The sequence below is a fragment of the Taudactylus pleione genome, unplaced genomic scaffold (genome assembly GCF_031769625.1).
Source record: "Taudactylus pleione unplaced genomic scaffold, aTauple2 ptg000121l, whole genome shotgun sequence".
NCBI classification, from domain to species: Eukaryota; Metazoa; Chordata; class Amphibia; order Anura; family Myobatrachidae; genus Taudactylus; species Taudactylus pleione.
The window spans coordinates 7,506,840-7,527,187 of record NW_028284523.1 but is presented as its reverse complement, the minus strand read 5'-3'; the positions used below and the strand labels follow the sequence as shown (position 1 = coordinate 7,527,187).

At 47.3% G+C, this 20,348-nt stretch overlaps 1 protein-coding gene across 1 annotated transcript in view; it reads left to right on the top strand.

The window, feature by feature from the left end:
• PTGIS (prostaglandin I2 synthase) overlaps nucleotides 1-20,348 on the top strand; it is a 132,758-nt gene that overhangs the window by 44,533 nt on the left and 67,877 nt on the right. Inside the window, exon 7 of the mRNA XM_088472177.1 lies at nucleotides 9,237-9,399. Within this exon, the coding sequence (XP_088328303.1) occupies nucleotides 9,237-9,399 (163 nt within the window). The remainder of the gene's footprint in view (nucleotides 1-9,236; nucleotides 9,400-20,348) is intronic.

Sequence of the window (20,348 nt, the reverse complement as noted above, 5' to 3'; positions counted from 1 at the left end):
GAGACAGAGTTTGACAGGAAGAGGCAGTGGGTGACAGGAAGAGATAGATGGTGACAGGAAGAACCAGTGGGTGATCGGAAGATGGTGACAGGGAGAGGCTGTGCTTGAGAAGTAGACAGCGAGAGGCTGTGGGTAACAGGAAGAGGCAGTGGGTGATAATGAGTGGTACAGCATGGGATAGAGAGGCAGTAAGTGACAGGGAGAGGCAGTGAGTGATAGGAAGAGGGTAACAGAGAGAGGCAGTGGGGGACAGGGAGATACCGTGCATGACAGGGAGAGAAAGAGGGTGACACGGATAGGCAGAGCATGGGAGGAAGACGCAGAAGGTGACAGGGAGAGGCAGTGGGTGACAGTGATAAGTGGAGTGTGACAGGAAGAGGTAGAGTGTGACAGGTAGATGCAGTGGGTGACAGGGAGAGGTAAAGCGTGAAAAGGAGAGGTAGAGGGTGACAGGGAGAGGTAAAGCATGATAAGGAGAGGTAGAGTGAAATAGGGAGAAGCTGTGGGTGAGAATGAGAGGTAGAGGGTGACAGGGGTACAAGCACACAGACCTGCACCACCCTTTTGACAGTATGGATTTTAGCTCATTTACCAACACCTACAGCAAGACCATGCTCGCCACCTTTGATTCCATAACAGCAGACAAATGTAAATACACACATATGCAGATCTACTGGCAATACATCGGTACAGGAAAGCTGAAGATTGCAGGGATTAAACCTGTAACACAGAAAACATCAACAAGGAGCCTTTCATCAACTGATTATGAATGAAAGGCAGAAGGCAAGATACTAAACAAACTTGATCTATAAATTACAGGTGCCACAAACCAACACAGAAGAGACTGAAGTTCCCTGCCTCACCGCACTTCAGTCATCACAATTCCGGAAGGCGGGCATGATGACATCATGCCCAGCAATTTAGGAGGAGTCCGGTCCGGACTTCTATCCTGGTGGCGGTGGTGGGCAGATGTGACCTTAGCAGTCAATCATTGACTGCTATAGTCAGTGCAGCTATGCCACTCTAGACGGCGGCAGTGGGGGTGACTGCTGCCCCGGACAATAGCACTGCCAGTCTACCCCTTGAGCTGCCCCTAAAAGGTAAGCAGTATACTGCTAGAGGTTAAAAACAAAAGGTTAGCTTAGCAAAAACAGTGATAGGAAGAACTTCCCGAAGAATATTTGATTTCCATTGTAGAAAGAGCGCCAGAAGTGTGTTCAGAGGTTATGGGGCTGATTCTTAGTCAGACGGATCTCTGTGCACAGAAGCAAACAGAGAGTACCATGGAACTCGGGTGAACCTGTCTTTGTGATATTGGGTGTTTCGGGTCGGCAACTGGGCAGCAACAATATAAGCACACGGACCGTCATGACTTGTGGGAGTGCCATGGGAGTGTTCTGAGCATGTATCAAATGCTTTGTGTGTACGGGGAAGGGAAGCTTGTTTCTGATAGATCTCTTGCACCTAGCATGGGTCTGGAACAAGTGCAGATATTAATGATAGTTGCTGTGGCTACTGTAAAATCAATGGGCAACACAGGTTTCTGCTGGCAGATGCACAAATCTCTGCATTAGCCCTAGGGATTCTCACATCAACTTAAAGCAGTAAATGAAGCTTCCACGGATGCCCGCAAATACAGCCACTTTGCACGTGGCTCACCCGAATCAGCCCCTATATCTGCAAAATGTGGCTACTTTGAGGAATCACAAATGTAGGAATTTGGTAAACAAAATGATTCTATGATTTATTTTAAATCTCCAATTGTTTATTTGTTCTATGATTTAATTTCAGAGTACATTGAGACATTGAACTGGGTACATCTCAATAAACATTGCTAAATTGGGGTGTTCTAAAACTGTCATATATATTTATAGTTATTTGTTTTCTTTGCAAAATACGCATTCCCTTTAAGTCATCAATAAATAGAACACATTGGTACATGTATGTTGCAGAAATGGAATAATCTGCAGAATAATCCAACCATTAATTGTACAGATAACTCAAAAACTGTTTGCGGGCATTCACTGAAATTACTGAAATACTAATTGGCCTCTGCATCTATGACATATATGGTCATATACTGTAATATTAAAGCCAGACTGGTAAGTCCACTTAACGGAAGTGCATTAGACTGGTTTGGATTTTATATTATCATGAGAAACTCCATATTTTTTTGAAACACTATATTTATAATATTATCCTTCAAACAGGACAATAAACATGTCAGAGTGAAACTAGGGGGTAAATTTACTAAAGTGAGAGTTTTTAGAAGTGAATTTTAGAAGAGATGGTGCCTATAGCAGCCAATCAGATTCTAGCTATTATCTTCTAGATGGTGCTAGTTAAATGTTAAGTAGAATCTTATGGGTTGCTATGGGCAACATCTCTTGTAAAACTCTTTTCTAAAAACTCTCACTTTAGTAAATTTACCCCTAGATGTCTAATTAAATTCAATGTATATCTGTACTGGTATAAACATGGCAAGTTTTGAGTATGGCCACATGGTGGCGATGTATCACCTGTATGTCAGCGGTGTGCCCTTGACCAAGGTGGCAGTTTCCCAGGAGAAGTAACGCTTACTCTCTGGCTGGGATTGTAGATGACAGTCTGTCTCCAGATATTATTTTGTCCACATTTTATTACTTGTGACTTTGTGTGACTTCCACAAGGAAAAAAATCTTATCTGGGCATTTGTAGATTCCACTTCTACAAAGATAGATCTAAATTGCAGATGACCAGATACGAACACCTCAAATTGTATTCCAGAAATATAGCCACATTACTCAGCAAGACTCACATCTGAGACAATACTGGACACTGTGCATGCTTCGCAAGTACGGGCGTTGGCGAGTCGTATGCATTTCAGTCACATCTACAATTATGCCTGAAGAGGCTAAGCCCTGGGGCAAGCAGGAGAATGCATTTTTAAACATAGTAAATACTAAACTTTTGTACACATGTATAAAAGCATTTAAGTTACACAGGGTAAATAAATAAGGCCTATAACAGAGATTTTCTAATTTAGTCACAATTTGGAGAGATATGTGGCGGAGTTCCTATAATGGCAAAATATTAATAAAATTACAGAAAGAAAAGGAGGTATGGACTCTTTCAAGGTAAGAATAAGCTAGTGGTACTTTCTGCCTGCCTATTTTTCAGACCTCACAGGTGAGACAGCGTTCATGTCAGGTGCTGGCACCAAATCAGATGTCGGAAGGAGAGAGAAGGGGGAATGACGGGAAAGAACTAATGACTGTGGTCACTGACGCTGATTCTGGGCCAGGAGGACGGTTTACAGGCAACTGGAAACCCCTGAATAGAACGAGGCTGTAGGAGGACACTCTCACATACAGTAGGCAAACTTCGGTGAAGGCATGTCAGCGTAACTGAACTATGCAGAGCTGACAGGAAGCATAAGTACAACTGTTTTCAGATTCTCTTTTAAGCCTAGTATAGGGTAGGTGCAAGTGCGCACTGATTATCGTGGTCATTTTTCACTTTAGTACAACCCGCCCAGAATGACAAGTCGCTCACTTTAACAATATATCATTAACTCTGCTACCATATATACCACAAATTATGACAAAATCTTACAGTGTTGTGGTTTCCCCTAGTGTCGTAGAGAGCGGGGCCGGGTACTGGATGGGATGTGGCCAAATAGTGGAGGAGTGGTTGCGTCCCCTAAAAATGTATGCACAGCACCACACACTGCAAAGTGGGGAGCTGAGCGCCCCTCAGCCAGGGGCAGCTCTGGATGGGTTTGTTCAATCAGTGCCACAACTCCCCCTGTATTTTATTATGCTAGTGGTGCACCTCCTTCCTTGGATTATATATATACTGTATAGTGTAAAGGAGATACATCATACTTGCCAACTCTCCCTCATTGTCAGGGTGACTCCCTGAAATAGTAGCAATCTCCATGTCTCCCTGAAGAGTCTAGCAATCGCCCTGATTGCACCTTACCCCCATTATGAAGCTGTTATATAAAAAAAAAAAAAAAACAGAGCTATATACATTCAAATGGGATCATTAGTACCATTTCACTGCATTGGTTATGGGGCACAATGATCCCTATGGCTATATGCATTTTCTGAAAAATATCAGTGTGTTTTCATCACCCAATAGATCGTACTAACTGCTTTTGGGCTTGTTTACTTTTAAATGTAAGTACATTTTATGACACCCCTCTGAAATGTAGCAGTACACGCCCACTTTACCGCAGCACTCATAGGTTTTGCTTTTTACAATCTCCCTGAAATGATTTTTCAAAAGTAGGCAAGTATGAGTAAGGCTGGGTACACACCTAAAGATTTTCTGTCCAACCATCCAACTAATTGGTTGGTTGGAATGAAAATCTGGTAAGGTATGGGAGTAACTGATAATCAGCAATTTGCTCCTAAATGCCAGAAAACAGATGAAAATGGTCGTTAGACAAGTTTGTTAAATGTTTGATCTAAACAATTTGTTCAAACAACAGTTTTTGTCCATTTTCCGGCGTTTGGGAGCAAATTGCTGATTGTCATTTGCTGTCATACCTTACCAGATTTTCATTCCAACCAATCAACTAGTTGGATGGTTGGACAGAAAATCTTTTTACGTGTTCCAGCCATACACCTCTCGTTGCTGGTAAGTTGCAGGGTGGGGCTGCAGCTAGACATGCCAAACAGAGCAATTGTGCTAATCATATAGGGAAGTAGGAAACTGTTACCCTTGGAGAAAGAAAAGGAACTACCAATGAGGATAAAGCTAGGATAGAGCATTGCATAGGTACCAGTTCCTGTCATTGGGACAATCAACATATAGTGCTAGGAATTTAGAGGCTTGTTTATATGTAAGGTGTCTGTCATCCTGACAAATATAGCATCATTCTGAAGGTCAGTCTCACAAGTGGTATTATCATTGTGGGATTCTTATTGAAGTCAGCGTTTGCTTCCTACTTTAGATAAAATGGAGGAGACGCTAAAAGGCAGTTTGGAATTCACTGCTGCACAACAAGCACAAGTTCTGCAAGTAGCTATGGCCTAGGTGGAGACCGGTAGGCTGCTGCAGGCTCAACTGAGCCTATCGGTGCAGAATACTCCACAGAAAATAATGCTTGCGGACAATGTTGAGGTGCATCACATTTTCTCATGTACGGTTTTGCTGGGTACACACTACACAATATATAGTTCGTACAGCCGACTAACGATATATCCTTCAATGCATCTGACTGTGTGTACACGACGGGCAAAATTTACTAAGCGGCGGGTTCCAAATCCCGGCGGTTTGGTGGCGGTTTGATGGCGGGTACTAAATTACAGCGGTTTAGAGATGGTCTCTAAAACCGCTGCTTAGTAATTTTAGCCCTAGCCCTGTTCTATTCTATTCTAAAATGTGTTTTGACGGCAGTTTTGCAGCGATTTGGCCTTAGTAAATCTGCTACTTAGTCAATTTTGCCCAACGTCTTTAACAAATATATCGCATCGGCCATGTATCTGGAATATGTCGTTCAGATCTGACTGTGTGTACACAGGACTGACTGACCCATACGCTGGCCACCGGAGCCAGCGATAATAAATCACAGTTGGTTCCTGTGGCCAGACATTGGCAAGTGCGTATGCTTACGAAATTCAGTCGGTCGTTTGGCGGGACCGTCTGCCAAGTGTGTACTCCACATTAGACTGAGTTTCATGGAAGGGATAGTATATCAAATATTGTTCAGGGGAGAAAAAAAGTGGTTTTAAAAACTATGTTTTGTAAAAAAAAAAATGAATAATAAAAAAATTATGATATCCTGGCAAAACAGTCTGAATGGATTAGATACTGACAGAGAAAGGTTTTGTTTATGTTGTGTCTTCAAAATACTATGTACAACACTACCCTATTTTTTGAGGCAATTCTTTTATTTTAATAGGATCACACTTATAACAGTGCCTACACTCCAATCCTATCAAACACATATTAAACTTTTAATAAATAATCTAAAACATTGCAAATGTTCACTAATTTACTTATGTATTAAATTGTGTTAAAAAAATGTATTATCATTTTACTCCATTATGTAGTTTTATATTATTTATACAATATCTCCCAATATGTATCCAGTGTATAAGTGTATATATTGGGCGGAACTTTATGTGTATAAATAGATTACATTTTATAAATACCTATTACTTTCCAAGTCTCTTTATTACTTGATAAAGAAGATGTGGGTACTACTTTTTATAGTCATCAACACTAAAGCTGCTGTAAACTACAAGACCCCCAAACATTGAGGGGTGCTTACTACAAATGGCGTGAGAATAAAACTTATTTAGCTATGAGCAAATCATTTTGTGAAAGCAACTACAAGCTTCTCGCTGCTGCCTTTTAATTAGCGAGAGTGGATTTCTGGAAATAATGGTTAGTTTTTACTGGAAAGTAGATTCACACTATGCTGAATGTGTTTGAAATACAGTGAGATAAAAGCTGCCTTATGGGAGATAATTGAGGTACAGACACAGAACGCAAGGTAGCTTGCTTCTCTCATTCTACACAAGTCCATCTGTAAACAGCACTCAGCAACTCTCTGTGAGAGGATCTCCAAAGTCCTGCAAGGCCCTGTGGTATAGAAAAGCATTACAGTGTTTGGCCCTAAGTGGATGTACAGAGGTTTGGGGCAATATTTACCAAATAGTTCTAAAAGGACAATGGCCCTCATTCAGAGCCGGACGCTCTGAGCAGAGCGCTCGCTCTGAATGAGGGCCGTCCTCCATAAAAATGGAGCGTCCTCCTGGACGCTCGTATAGCTGTGGGTCACCACCCACAGCACATACGAGCGTGCAGGATGATGGTCGCGATGGTCTTGACCATCGCGACCATCGCCAGTGCGACCAGAAGCCTGTGGTCGGGTTTTTTCGACCACAATCCCTGGAGTGATTTTGGCTCTATCAGAGCCAAAATCACTCCCACTGACATCACTAGTGATGTCAGTGGGGCCGGCTTCTGACGGTAGGCGTTCCCTTGGGAACGCCTCCGTCTGGGAGGCACGCCCACCAAAGGGGGCGTGCTGTCAATCAACATCGACAGCACGCCCCCTTTGATCAGACACTCCGAGCGAAGGAAAGTCCTTCGCTCGTCGCGTCTGGCGCATGCGCACGACGGAGCTCCCTCCGTCGTGCGCATGCGCAGTGCACACCATCGACCCACTTGCGAGCGGACAGCCGCTTGCGAGTGGGTCTGAATGAGGCCCAATGTTTTATTGTGAAGGGTTATCATGCTCTGCTCCGCAGAACACTGGTCAGCAGCATTAAAGGTAGTCTTACCCCTTGCTAGGCCAATTAGGTGCATGTGTTAGCCACCTTATAGTCTCCCAAATGTACAATGGAGCTGTAAAGGCCCCCATACATCTAAAGGCGGATTGTGCGATCCTGCGATCAGAAATGCCGTTCGGAAATGCCGACGGTGGCCATCAATGTTCCGCAATCCGTCGTAGGATCTGTGAAATTCTACATGTTAAATTTCACCGATGTGCCAGTCACAATCATTTTTTTGCAGGTTGCAGGTTCGCAACATCGCGGCAATCCGTCACAGATGTATGGGGGGTCTTAAGACGGGCTCAGGCTTCCAGTTCTAGATACAGCAAATACACAATGTATGTGTAGAAAATGTATCAGTAAAAGAATGTTGTTGTTTTTTTATTTATTTTTTAATAATATTTTTTCTTCCTGTCCTCACTCCCTGTTAACAATGTTCATGATAAATTGTCTTCACAGCATGCCCCCGTTGAGACCTATTCCTTGAAATAGCAGGCGACAGCTTTCACATGCAGGGCGGCTTTTGATAAATAGGCAAAAATCCTTAAATCCTTTTCATTTAGGGCTTTGAGCCATTGATAAAAAGACCCCTTAAACAATGAGTTTACAGTTATGCAGGCCATTACAATAGAAAAAAATGCTTCCAGTGAGTACCTGATCTCTAAAATATTAGATTCTCTAGCAATTTTCCACCGTAGCGCACAGCACATGTTTAACACTTACAGTATGGGGATCGATCTATAAAACACAAAAGCATTTCACTTTCTATCCAATCCAACATACAATTGCTTGCCATGTATTCACCTAGAATCACTGGATATTTCTCATATGACCATTCTAGTCCTGAACTGTATGTCACAGAGAATCTTGCCAAACTAGTGATATGGACAACTCTGGATCAATATTTATATCATCTAGAATTACTATGCATCTGTCAAACAGGCCAGTCTGGTCAAGTATTTCACCTAAAAAAGGTAAAACAGGAATATCTGAATAATCCACAATAAGAATATAATAATTGTAACACATAAACTTCAGTTCTAATACTAATGAGGCAGATCTCATAAGAATTAACTATAAACCAGAAAATACATTTTCTAACTATTAGTGCTGCAGACATCAGGGCTAATTTAGAGTTAAGGTCAAATCCTGTTAATAGGATTTGAAAATTTTATAGCTGCATGAGGTTATGATACAAAAATTCACATTCCTTCATGCAAACAAAAATTGCAAAATGGTTTGTCCGAAAGCAAATTTTTGCTCCTAGTTAGCAATGACACCTAAACAAGCTAGCATTATCCAGTGTGCTAGTATACTTTATTACTTGACTTCTTTGGTCCTTCTCAACAGCTTGGTAAATAGTCATTAATTTAACATTGGGGAATGTTCCTTTTTATGTTATGGAATAAGCATTTAAATGTTGTAGAGACTTGTAACATTCAATATGCAAGAAACATCACTTCTAATTCCTAAAGCTGGGTATACACTTACCCAGCCGTCACGTCAACCGAGCGACCAATCAGTAAGCTATACACACTTACCAATCAGCCGCTCAATATGTCTGGCAAGACATCACAACTGGGCGGGCATTTAAATTTGTCCGTCCAGTTGTGACGTCAGTGTCGGCGGTTCCTTCGGTAAGTGTACTGGCGGTCAGCGAGTCGTATGTACACACATGCAAATTAACAGATATATCTGCAAGATATATCGGCATCGACTGTACTGCAGGGCCGACCCGATATGTCTGTGAACTATGTTGTTCACTGACACACAATATCGGGGGTACACATCCGTCAATCCACTACTGATATATCGTTCTTCGTTTGAAAAACAATATATTTACAAGTCATTATCCAGCTTAATGCTCATAGACGATTCCTCACCATCTAGATATAACCTGTGATCCTAGGCATGGTGTTGGTGATGAACAATCTCTGATTATTTCCTTTCTTGTATTTTTAGGGCAATGCAGGTCCTGCTACATTTTGGCTTTTGCTCTTTCTGCTAAAGCATCCTGAGGCCATGATAGCTGTTCAAGGTGAATTAGAGAAGGTCTTCCAAGCACGAAGCACAAAACAAATGGAGGATATCAATCAGGAGCTTCTGGACAGTACAGTTATCTTCAGTGAGTACCCAGCGCCCTTATTACTGAACTTATTACTGAACTTAATGAAAAACAAAATGTTCAAGGTGTATTATTTTCTCCTAACTCTCATCCTTAAATGATTAAGAAATATGTAATAAAACTAGAGAAATAATTGCAAATGATCGTAACTGTATGCTCACTTTTGTATAGCCTGCCACAGCCAACTGAATATCCTAAATTTAAATTATATTTTTTCCAAAGAGACACCACAAAACATAGACATATGTGCGATAACTCCATGTGTGTCAGTCAGAAGTACAGCAGTCTACAAAACTGCAGATTACAACAAAATACATGTAATGTGAAAAGAGTGTTGTAGAAGATGGTAGAGTCCCTCTCTCTCAGAAATTTAACATGCACCCTGCCCCATTACACCCACCTGTCTCCCCTGTAGTACACTCACATCCTGCCTCCTTTACACCTACAGTATCTGCCTTCCCTTCAGTACACACACTCTGCCCCCATTACACCCATCTGTCTGCCCTGTAGTACACACAACCTGACCCCATTACACCCACCTGTCTCCCCAGTAGTACACACATCCTGCCTCCTCTACACCTACACTACCTGCCTTCCCTTCAGTACACACACCCTGCCCCCATTACACTCACCTGTCTTCCCTGTAGTACACACATCCTGCCCCTTTACACCTACAGATCTGCCTTCCCTTCAGTATACACACCCTGCCCCCATTATACCAACCTGTCTTCTCTGTAGTACACACATCCTGCCTCCTTTACACCTACAGTACCAGCCTTCCCTTCAGTACACGCACCCTGCCCCATTACACCCACCTGTCTTCCCTGTAGTACACACATCCTGCCTCCTTTACACCTACAGAACCTGCCTTCCCTTGAGTACACACACCCTGCCCCCATTACACCCACCTGTCTCCCCTGTAGCACACACACCCTGCCACCATTACACCCACCTGTCTCCCCTGTAGCACACACACCCTGCCCCCATTACATCCACCTGTCTTCCCTGTAGTACACTCACATCCTGCCCCCTTTAAACCTACAGTAACGGCCTTCCCTTCAGTACACACACCCTGCCCCCATACACTCCACTGTCTCCCCTGTAGTACACACATCCTGCCTCCTTTACACCTACAGTATCTGCCTTCCCTTCAGTATACACACCCTGCCCCCATTACACCAAGCTGTCTCCCCTGTAGTACACACATCCTGCCTCCTTTACACCTACAGTACCTGCCTTCCCTTCAGTATACACAACCTGCCCCCATTACACCAACCTGTTTCCCCTGTAGTATACACACATCATGCCTCCTTTACACCTACAGTACCTGCCTTCCCTTCAGTACACACACCCTGCCCCCATTACATCTACCAGTCTTCACTGTAGTACACAGACCCTGCCCCGTTTATACCTACAGTATCTGCCTTCCCTTCAGTATACACACCATGCCCCCATTACACCAACCTGTCTTCCCTGTAGTACACACATCCTGCCTCCTTTACACCTACAGTACCTGCCTTCCCTTTATTATACACATCCTGCCCCCATTACACCCACCTGTCTTCCCTGTAGTACACACACACACCCTGCCCCCATTACACCCACCAGTCTCCCCTGTTGCACACATACCCTGCCCCATTACACCCACCTGTCTACCCTGTAGCACACACACACCCTGCCCCCATTACACCCACCTGTCTCCCCTGTAGCACACACACCCTGCCCCCATTACACCCACCTGTCTTCCCTGTAGTACACTCACAATCTACCCACTTTACACCTACAGTAACTGCCTTCCATTCAGTATACAAAGCCTGCCCCCATTACACCCAACTGTCTTCCCTGTAGTACACAGACCCTGCCCCGTTTACACCTACAGTACCTGCCTTCCCTTCAGTATACACACCCTGCCCCCATTACACCAACCTGTCTCCCCTGTAGTATACTCACATCCTGCCTCCTTTACACCTACAGTACCTGCCTTCCCTTCAGTATACACACCCTGCCCCCATTACACCAACCTGTTTCCCCTGTAGTATACTCACATCATGCCTTCTTTACACCTACAGTACCTGCCTTCCCTTCAGTACACACACCCTGCCCCCATTACATCTACCGGTCTTCACTGTAGTACACAGACCCTGCCCCGTTTACACCTACAGTATCTGCCTTCCCTTCAGTATACACACCCTGCCCCCATTACACCAACCTGTCTTCCCTGTAGTACACACATCATGCCTCCTTTACACCTACAGTACCTGCCTTCCCTTCAGTATACACATCCTGCCCCCATTACACCCACCTGTCTTCCCTGTAGTACACTCACAACCTGCCCCCATTACACTCACCTGTCTCCCCTGTAGTACACACATCCTGCCACCTTTACACCTACAGTACCTGCCTTCCCTTCAGTATACACACCCTGCCCCCATTACATCTACCTGTCTTCCGTGTAGTACACAGACCCTGCCCCGATTACACCAACAGTACCTGCCTTCCCTTCAGTATACACACACTGCCCCCATTACATCTACCTGTCTTCCCTGTAGTACACTCACATCCTGCCTCCTCTACACCTACACTACCTGCCTTCCCTTCAGTACACACACCCTGCCCCCATTACACTCACCTGTCTTCCCTGTAGTACACACATCCTGCCCCTTTACACCTACAGATCTGCCTTCCCTTCAGTATACACACCCTGCCCCCATTATACCAACCTGTCTTCTCTGTAGTACACACATCCTGCCTCCTTTACACCTACAGTACCAGCCTTCCCTTCAGTACACGCACCCTGCCCCATTACACCCACCTGTCTTCCCTGTAGTACACACATCCTGCCTCCTTTACACCTACAGAACCTGCCTTCCCTTGAGTACACACACCCTGCCCCCATTACACCCACCTGTCTGCCCTGTAGCACACACACCCTGCCACCATTACACCCACCTGTCTCCCCTGTAGCACACACACCCTGCCCCCATTACATCCACCTGTCTTCCCTGTAGTACACTCACATCCTGCCCCCTTTAAACCTACAGTAACGGCCTTCCCTTCAGTACACACACCCTGCCCCCATACACTCCACTGTCTCCCCTGTAGTACACACATCCTGCCTCCTTTACACCTACAGTATCTGCCTTCCCTTCAGTATACACACCCTGCCCCCATTACACCAAGCTGTCTCCCCTGTAGTACACACATCCTGCCTCCTTTACACCTACAGTACCTGCCTTCCCTTCAGTATACACAACCTGCCCCCATTACACCAACCTGTTTCCCCTGTAGTATACACACATCATGCCTCCTTTACACCTACAGTACCTGCCTTCCCTTCAGTACACACACCCTGCCCCCATTACATCTACCAGTCTTCACTGTAGTACACAGACCCTGCTCCGTTTACACCTACAGTATCTGCCTTCCCTTCAGTATACACACCATGCCCCCATTACACCAACCTGTCTTCCCTGTAGTACACACATCCTGCCTCCTTTACACCTACAGTACCTGCCTTCCCTTTATTATACACATCCTGCCCCCATTACACCCACCTGTCTTCCCTGTAGTACACACACACACCCTGCCCCCATTACACCCACCAGTCTCCCCTGTTGCACACATACCCTGCCCCATTACACCCACCTGTCTACCCTGTAGCACACACACACCCTGCCCCCATTACACCCACCTGTCTCCCCTGTAGCACACACACCCTGCCCCCATTACACCCACCTGTCTTCCCTGTAGTACACTCACAATCTACCCACTTTACACCTACAGTAACTGCCTTCCATTCAGTATACAAAGCCTGCCGCCATTACACCCAACTGTCTTCCCTGTAGTACACAGACCCTGCCCCGTTTACACCTACAGTACCTGCCTTCCCTTCAGTATACACACCCTGCCCCCATTACACCAACCTGTCTCCCCTGTAGTATACTCAGATCCTGCCTCCTTTACACCTACAGTACCTGCCTTCCCTTCAGTATACACACCCTGCCCCCATTACACCAACCTGTTTCCCCTGTAGTATACACACATCATGCCTTCTTTACACCTACAGTACCTGCCTTCCCTTCAGTACACACACCCTGCCCCCATTACATCTACCGGTCTTCACTGTAGTACACAGACCCTGCCCCGTTTACACCTACAGTATCTGCCTTCCCTTCAGTATACACACCCTGCCCCCATTACACCAACCTGTCTTCCCTGTAGTACACACATCATGCCTCCTTTACACCTACAGTACCTGCCTTCCCTTCAGTATACACATCCTGCCCCCATTACACCCACCTGTCTTCCCTGTAGTACACTCACAACCTGCCCCCATTACACTCACCTGTCTCCCCTGTAGTACACACATCCTGCCTCCTTTACACCTACAGTATTTGGCTTCCCTTCAGTATACACACCCTGCCCCCATTCCACCAAGCTGTCTCCCCTGTAGTATACACATCCTGCCCCCATTACACTCACCTGTCTCCCATGTAGAACAAACATCCTGTCTACTTTACACCTACAGTATTTGCCTTCCCTTCAGTATACACACCCTGCCCCCATTACACCAAGCTGTCTCCCCTGTAGTACACACATCCTGCCCCCAGTACACTCACCTGTCTACCCTGTAGTACACACATCCTGCCACCTTTACACCTACAGTACCTCCCTTCCCTTCAGTATACACACCCTGCCCCCATTACATCTACCTGTCTTCCGTGTAGTACACAGACCCTGCCCCGTTTACACCTACAGTACCTGCCTTCCCTTCAGTATACACACACTGCCCCCATTACATCTACCTGTCTTCCCTGTAGTACACTCACATCCTGCCTCCATTACACCTACAGAGCCTGCCTTCCCTTGAGTACACACACCCTGCCCCCATTACACCCACCTGTCTCCCCTGTAGCACAAACACACACACTGCCCCCATTACACTCACCTGTCTTCCCTGCAGTACACTCACATCCTGCCTGCTTTACATCTACAGTACCTGCCTTCCCTTCAGTACACACACCCTGCCCCCATTACACCCACCTGTCTTCCCTGTAGTACACACAGCCTGCCCCCATTACACCCACCTGTCTCCCCTGTAGTACACACACCCTTCCCCCATTACACCCACCTGTCTCCCCTGTAGTACACATACCCTGCCCCCATTAAACCTACAGTACCTGCCTTCCCTTCAGTACACGCACCCTGCCCCCATTACACCCACCATTACACCCACCTGTCTCCCCTGTAGTACACACACCCTGCCCCCATTACACCCACCTGTCTCCCCTGTAATACACATACCCTGCCCCCATTAAACCTAGAGTACCTGCCTTTCCCTTCAGTACACACACCCTGCCCCCATTACAATACTTGTCTTCCTTTCAGGAGACTATATTTCCACTATTTCAGTAAATGTCTTCTCGTTAGAACACGCACTTTCCCCTCTTTACACTAAATACATGCACTTCTCGCCCACACCCTTTGTCCAGTACAGTAAACGCCTTAACTTAAGGAAATGCAACCTGCCCCATTACACAACTTGCCTTCCCCCCAGTACATGCACTCTGCTCCCATTACACTACTTGCCTTCCCCCCAGTACATGCACTCTGCTCCCATTACACTACCTGCCTTCCCCCGAGTACATGCACTCTGCTCCCATTACACTACCTGCCTTCCTCCCAGTACATGCACTCTGCTCCCATTACACTACCTGGCTTCCCTCCAGTACATGCACTCTGCTCCCAATACACTACCTGCCTTCCCCCCAGTACATGCACTCTGCTCCCATTACACTACCTGCCTTCCCCCCATTACATGCACTCTGCTCCCATTACACTACCTGCCTTCCCCCCAGTACATGCACTCTGTGCTCTTTACACTACCTGCTTTCCCCCTAGTACATGTACTCTGTTGTCTTTACACTACCTGCCTTCCCCCCAGTACATGCACTCTGTCCCCATTACACTACCTTCCTTCCCCCTAGTACATGCACTCTGCTCCCATTACACTACCTGCCTTCCGCCAGTACATGCACTCTGCTCCCATTACACTACCTGCCTTCCCCCTAGTACATGCACTCTGTTGTCTTTACACTACCTGCCTTCCTCCCAGTACATGCACTCTGCCCCCATTACACTACCTGCCTTCCCCCATTACATGCACTCTGCTCCCATTACACTACCTGCCTTCCCCCAGTACATGCACTCTGCTCCCATTACACTACCTGCCTTCCCCCCAGTACATGCACTCTGCTCCCAATACACTATCTGCCTTCCCCCCAGTACATGCACTCTGCTCCCATAACACTACCTGCCTTCCACCCAGTACATGCACTCTGCTCCCATAACACTACCTGCCTTCCACCCAGTACATGCACTCTGCTCCCATTACACTACCTGCCTTCCCCCCAGTACATGCACTCTGCTCCCATTTCACTACCTGCCTTCCCCCCAGTACATGGACTCTGCTCTCATTACACTACCTGCCTTCTACCCAGTACATGCACTCTGCTCCCATTACACTACCTGCCTTCCCTCCAGTACATGCACTCTGCTCCCATTACACTACCTGCATTGCCTTCCCCCAGTACATGCACTCTGCTCCCATCACACTACCTGACTTCCCCCAGTACATGCACTGTGCTCCATTTACACTACCTGCCTTCCTCCCAGTACATGCACTCTACTCCCATCACACAACCTGACTTCCCCCAGTACATGCACTCTGCTCCATTTACACTACCTGCCTTCCCACCAGTACATGCACCCTGCTACCATTACACTACCTGCCTTCCCCCCAGTACATGGACTCTGCTCTCATTACACTACCTACCTTCCCTCCAGTACATGCACTCTGCTCCCATTTCACTACCTGCCTTCCCATCAGTACATGCACTCTGCTACCATTACACTACCTGCCTTCCCCCAAGTACATGCACTATGCTACCATAACACTACATGCCTTCCTCCCAGTACATGCACTCTGCTCCCATTACACTACCTGCTTTCCCCCCAGTGCATGCACTCTGCTCCCATTTCACTACCTGCCTTCCCCCCAGTACATGCACTCTGCAACCATTACACTACCTGCCTTCCTCCCAGTACATGCACTCTGCTCCCATTACACTACCTGACTTCCCCAAGTAAATGCACTCTGCTCCCATTACACTACCTGCCTTCCCCCCAGTACATGAACTCTGCTCTCATTACACTACCTACCTTCCCTCCAGTACATGCACTCTGCTCCCATTACACTACCTGCATTGCCTTCCCCAGTACATGCACTCTGCTCCCATCACACTACCTGACTTCCCCCAGTACATGCACTCTGCTCCATTTACACTACCTGCCTTCCCCCCAGTACATGCACTCTGCTCCATTTACACTACCTGCCTTCCCCCCAGTACATGCACTCTGCTCCCATCACACTACCTGACTTCCCCCAGTACATGCACTCTGCTAAATACACTACCTGCCTTCCCCCCAGTACATGCACTCTGCTCCCATTACAATACCTGCCTTCCCCCCAGTACATGCACTCTGCTCCCATTTCACTACCTGCCTTCCCACCAGTACATGCACTCTGCTACCATTACACTACCTGCCTTCCCCCAAGTACATGCACTATGCTCCCATAACACTACATGCCTTCCTCCCAGTACATGCACTCTGCTCCCATTTCACTACCTGCCTTCACCCCAGTACATGCACTCTGCTACCATTACACTACCTGCCTTCCTCCCAGTACATGCACTCTGCTCCCATTACACTACCTGCTTTCCAACCAGTACATGCATTCTGCTCCCATTACACTACCTGCCTTCGCCCCAGTACATGCACTCTGCTCCCATTACACTACCTGCCTTCCCTCCAGTACATGCACTCTGCTCCCATAACACTACCTGCCTTCCACCCAGTACATGCACTCTGCTCCCATTACACTACCTGCCTTCCTCCCAGTACATGCACTCTGCTCCCATTACACTACCTGACTTCCCCCAGTACATGCACTCTGCTCCCATTACACTACCTGCCTTCTCCCCAGTACATGAACTCTGCTCTCATTACACTACCTACCTTCCCTTCAGTACATGCACTCTGCTCCCATTACACTACCTGCATTGCCTTCCCCCAGTACATGCACTCTGCTCCCATCACACTACCTGACTTCCCCCAGTACATGCACTCTGCTCCATTTACACTACCTGCCTTCCCCCCAGTACATGCACTCTGCTCCCATCACACTACCTGACTTCCCCCAGTACATGCACTCTGCTCCATTTACACTACCTGCCTTCCCCCCAGTACATGCACTCTGCTCCCATCACACTACCTGACTTCCCCCAGTACATGCACTCTGCTCCCATTACACTACCTGCCTTCCCCCCAGTACATGCACTCTGCTCCCATTACACTACCTGCCTTCCCCCCAGTACATGCACTCTGCTCCCATTTCACTACCTGCCTTCCCCCCAGTACATGGACTCTGCTCTCATTACACTACCTGCCTTCTACCCAGTACATGCACTCTGCTCCCATTACACTACCTGCCTTCCCTCCAGTACATGCACTCTGCTCCCATTACACTACCTGCATTGCCTTCCCCCAGTACATGCACTCTGCTCCCATCACACTACCTGACTTCCCCCAGTACATGCACTCTCCTCCATTTACACTACCTGCCTTCCTCCCAGTACATACACTCTGCTCCCATCACACAACCTTACTTCCCCCAGTACATGCACTCTGCTCCATTTACACTACCTGCCTTCCCTCGAGTACATGCACCCTGCTTCCATTACACTACCTGCCTTCCCCCCAGTACATGGACTCTGCTCTCATTACACTACCTACCTTCCCTCCAGTACATGCACTCTGCTCCCATTTCACTACCTGCCTTCCCATCAGTACATGCACTCTGCTACCATTACACTACCTGCCTTCCCCCAAGTACATGCACTATGCTACCATAACACTACATGCCTTCCTCCCAGTACATGCACTCGGCTCCCATTACACTACCTGCTTTCCCCCCAGTACATGCACTCTGCTCCCATAACACTACCTGCCTTCCACCCAGTACGTGCACTCTGCTCCCATAACACTACCTGCCTTCCACCCAGTACATGCACTCTGCTCCCATTACACTACCTGCCTTCCCCCCAGTACATACACTCTGCTCCCATTACACTACATGCCTTCCCCCCAGTACATGCACTCTGCTCCATTACACTACCTGCCTTCCCCCCAGTACATGCACTCTGCTCCCATTACACTACCGGCCTTCCCCCCAGTACATGAACTCTGTTCCCATTACACTACCTGCCTTCCCCCCAGTACATGCACTCTGCTCCATTTACACTACCTGCCTTCCTCCCAGTACATGCACTCTGCTCCCATTACACTACCTCCCTTCCCCCAGTACATGCACTCTGCTCCCATTACACTACCTGCCTTCCCCCCAGTACATGCACTCTGCTCCATGTACACTACCTGCCTTCCTCCCAATACATGCACTCTACTCCCATTACACTACCTCCCTTCCCCCAGTACATGCACTCTACTCCCTTTACACTACCTGCCTTCCCCCCACTACATGCACTCTGCTCCCATTACACTACCGGCCTTCCCCCCAGTACATGCACTCTGCTCCCATTACACTACCTGCCTTCCCCCCAGTACATGCACTCTGCTCCCATTACACTACCTGCCTTCCCCCCAGTACATGCACTCTGCTCCCATTACACTACCTGCCTTCCCCCCAGTACATGCACTCTGCTCCCATGACACTACCTGCCTTCCTTCCAGTACATGCACTCTGCTCCGATAACACTACCTGCCTTCCACCCAGTACATGCTCTCTGCTCCCATTACACTACATGCCTTCCCCCCAGTACATGCACTCTGCTCCCATTACACTACCTGCCTTCCTCCCAGTACATGCACTCTGCTCCCATAACACTACCTGCCTTCCACCCAGTACATGCACTCTGCTCCCATTACACTACCTGCATTCCCCCCAGTACATGCACTCTGCTCCCATTACACTACCTGCCTTCCCCCCAGTACATGCACTCTGCTCCCATTTCACTACCTGCCTTCCCCCCAGTACATGGTCTCTGCTCTCATTACACTACCTGCCTTCTACCCAGTACATGCACTCTGCTCCCATTACACTACCTGCCTTCCCTCCAGTACATGCACTCTGCTCCCATTACACTACCTGCATTGCCTTCCCCCAGTACATGCACTCTGCTCCCATCACACTACCTGACTTCCCCCAGTACATGCACTCTGCTCCATTTACACTACCTGCCTTCCTCCCAGTACATACACTCTGCTCCCATCACACAACCTGACTTCCCCCAGTACATGCACTCTGCTCCATTTACACTACCTGCCTTCCCTCGAGTACATGCACCCTGCTTCCATTACACTACCTGCCTTCCCCCCAGTACATGGACTCTGCTCTCATTACACTACCTACCTTCACTCCAGTACATGCACTCTGCTCCCATTTCACTACCTGCCTTCCCATCAGTACATGCACTCTGCTACCATTACACTACCTGCCTTCCCCCAAGTACATGCACTATGCTACCATAACACTACATGCCTTCCTCCCAGTACATGCACTCTGCTCCCATTACACTACCTGCTTTCCCCCCAGTACATGCACTCTGCTCCCATAACACTACCTGCCTTCCACCCAGTACATGCACTCTGCTCCCATAACACTACCTGCCTTCCACCCAGTACATGCACTCTGCTCCCATTACACTACCTGCCTTCCCCCCAGTACATACACTCTGCTCCCATTACACTACCTGCCTTCCCCCCAGTACATGCACTCTGCTCCCATAACACTACCTGCATTCCACCCAGTACATGCACTCTGCTCCCATTACACTACCTGCCTTCCACCCAGTACTTACACTCTGCTCCCA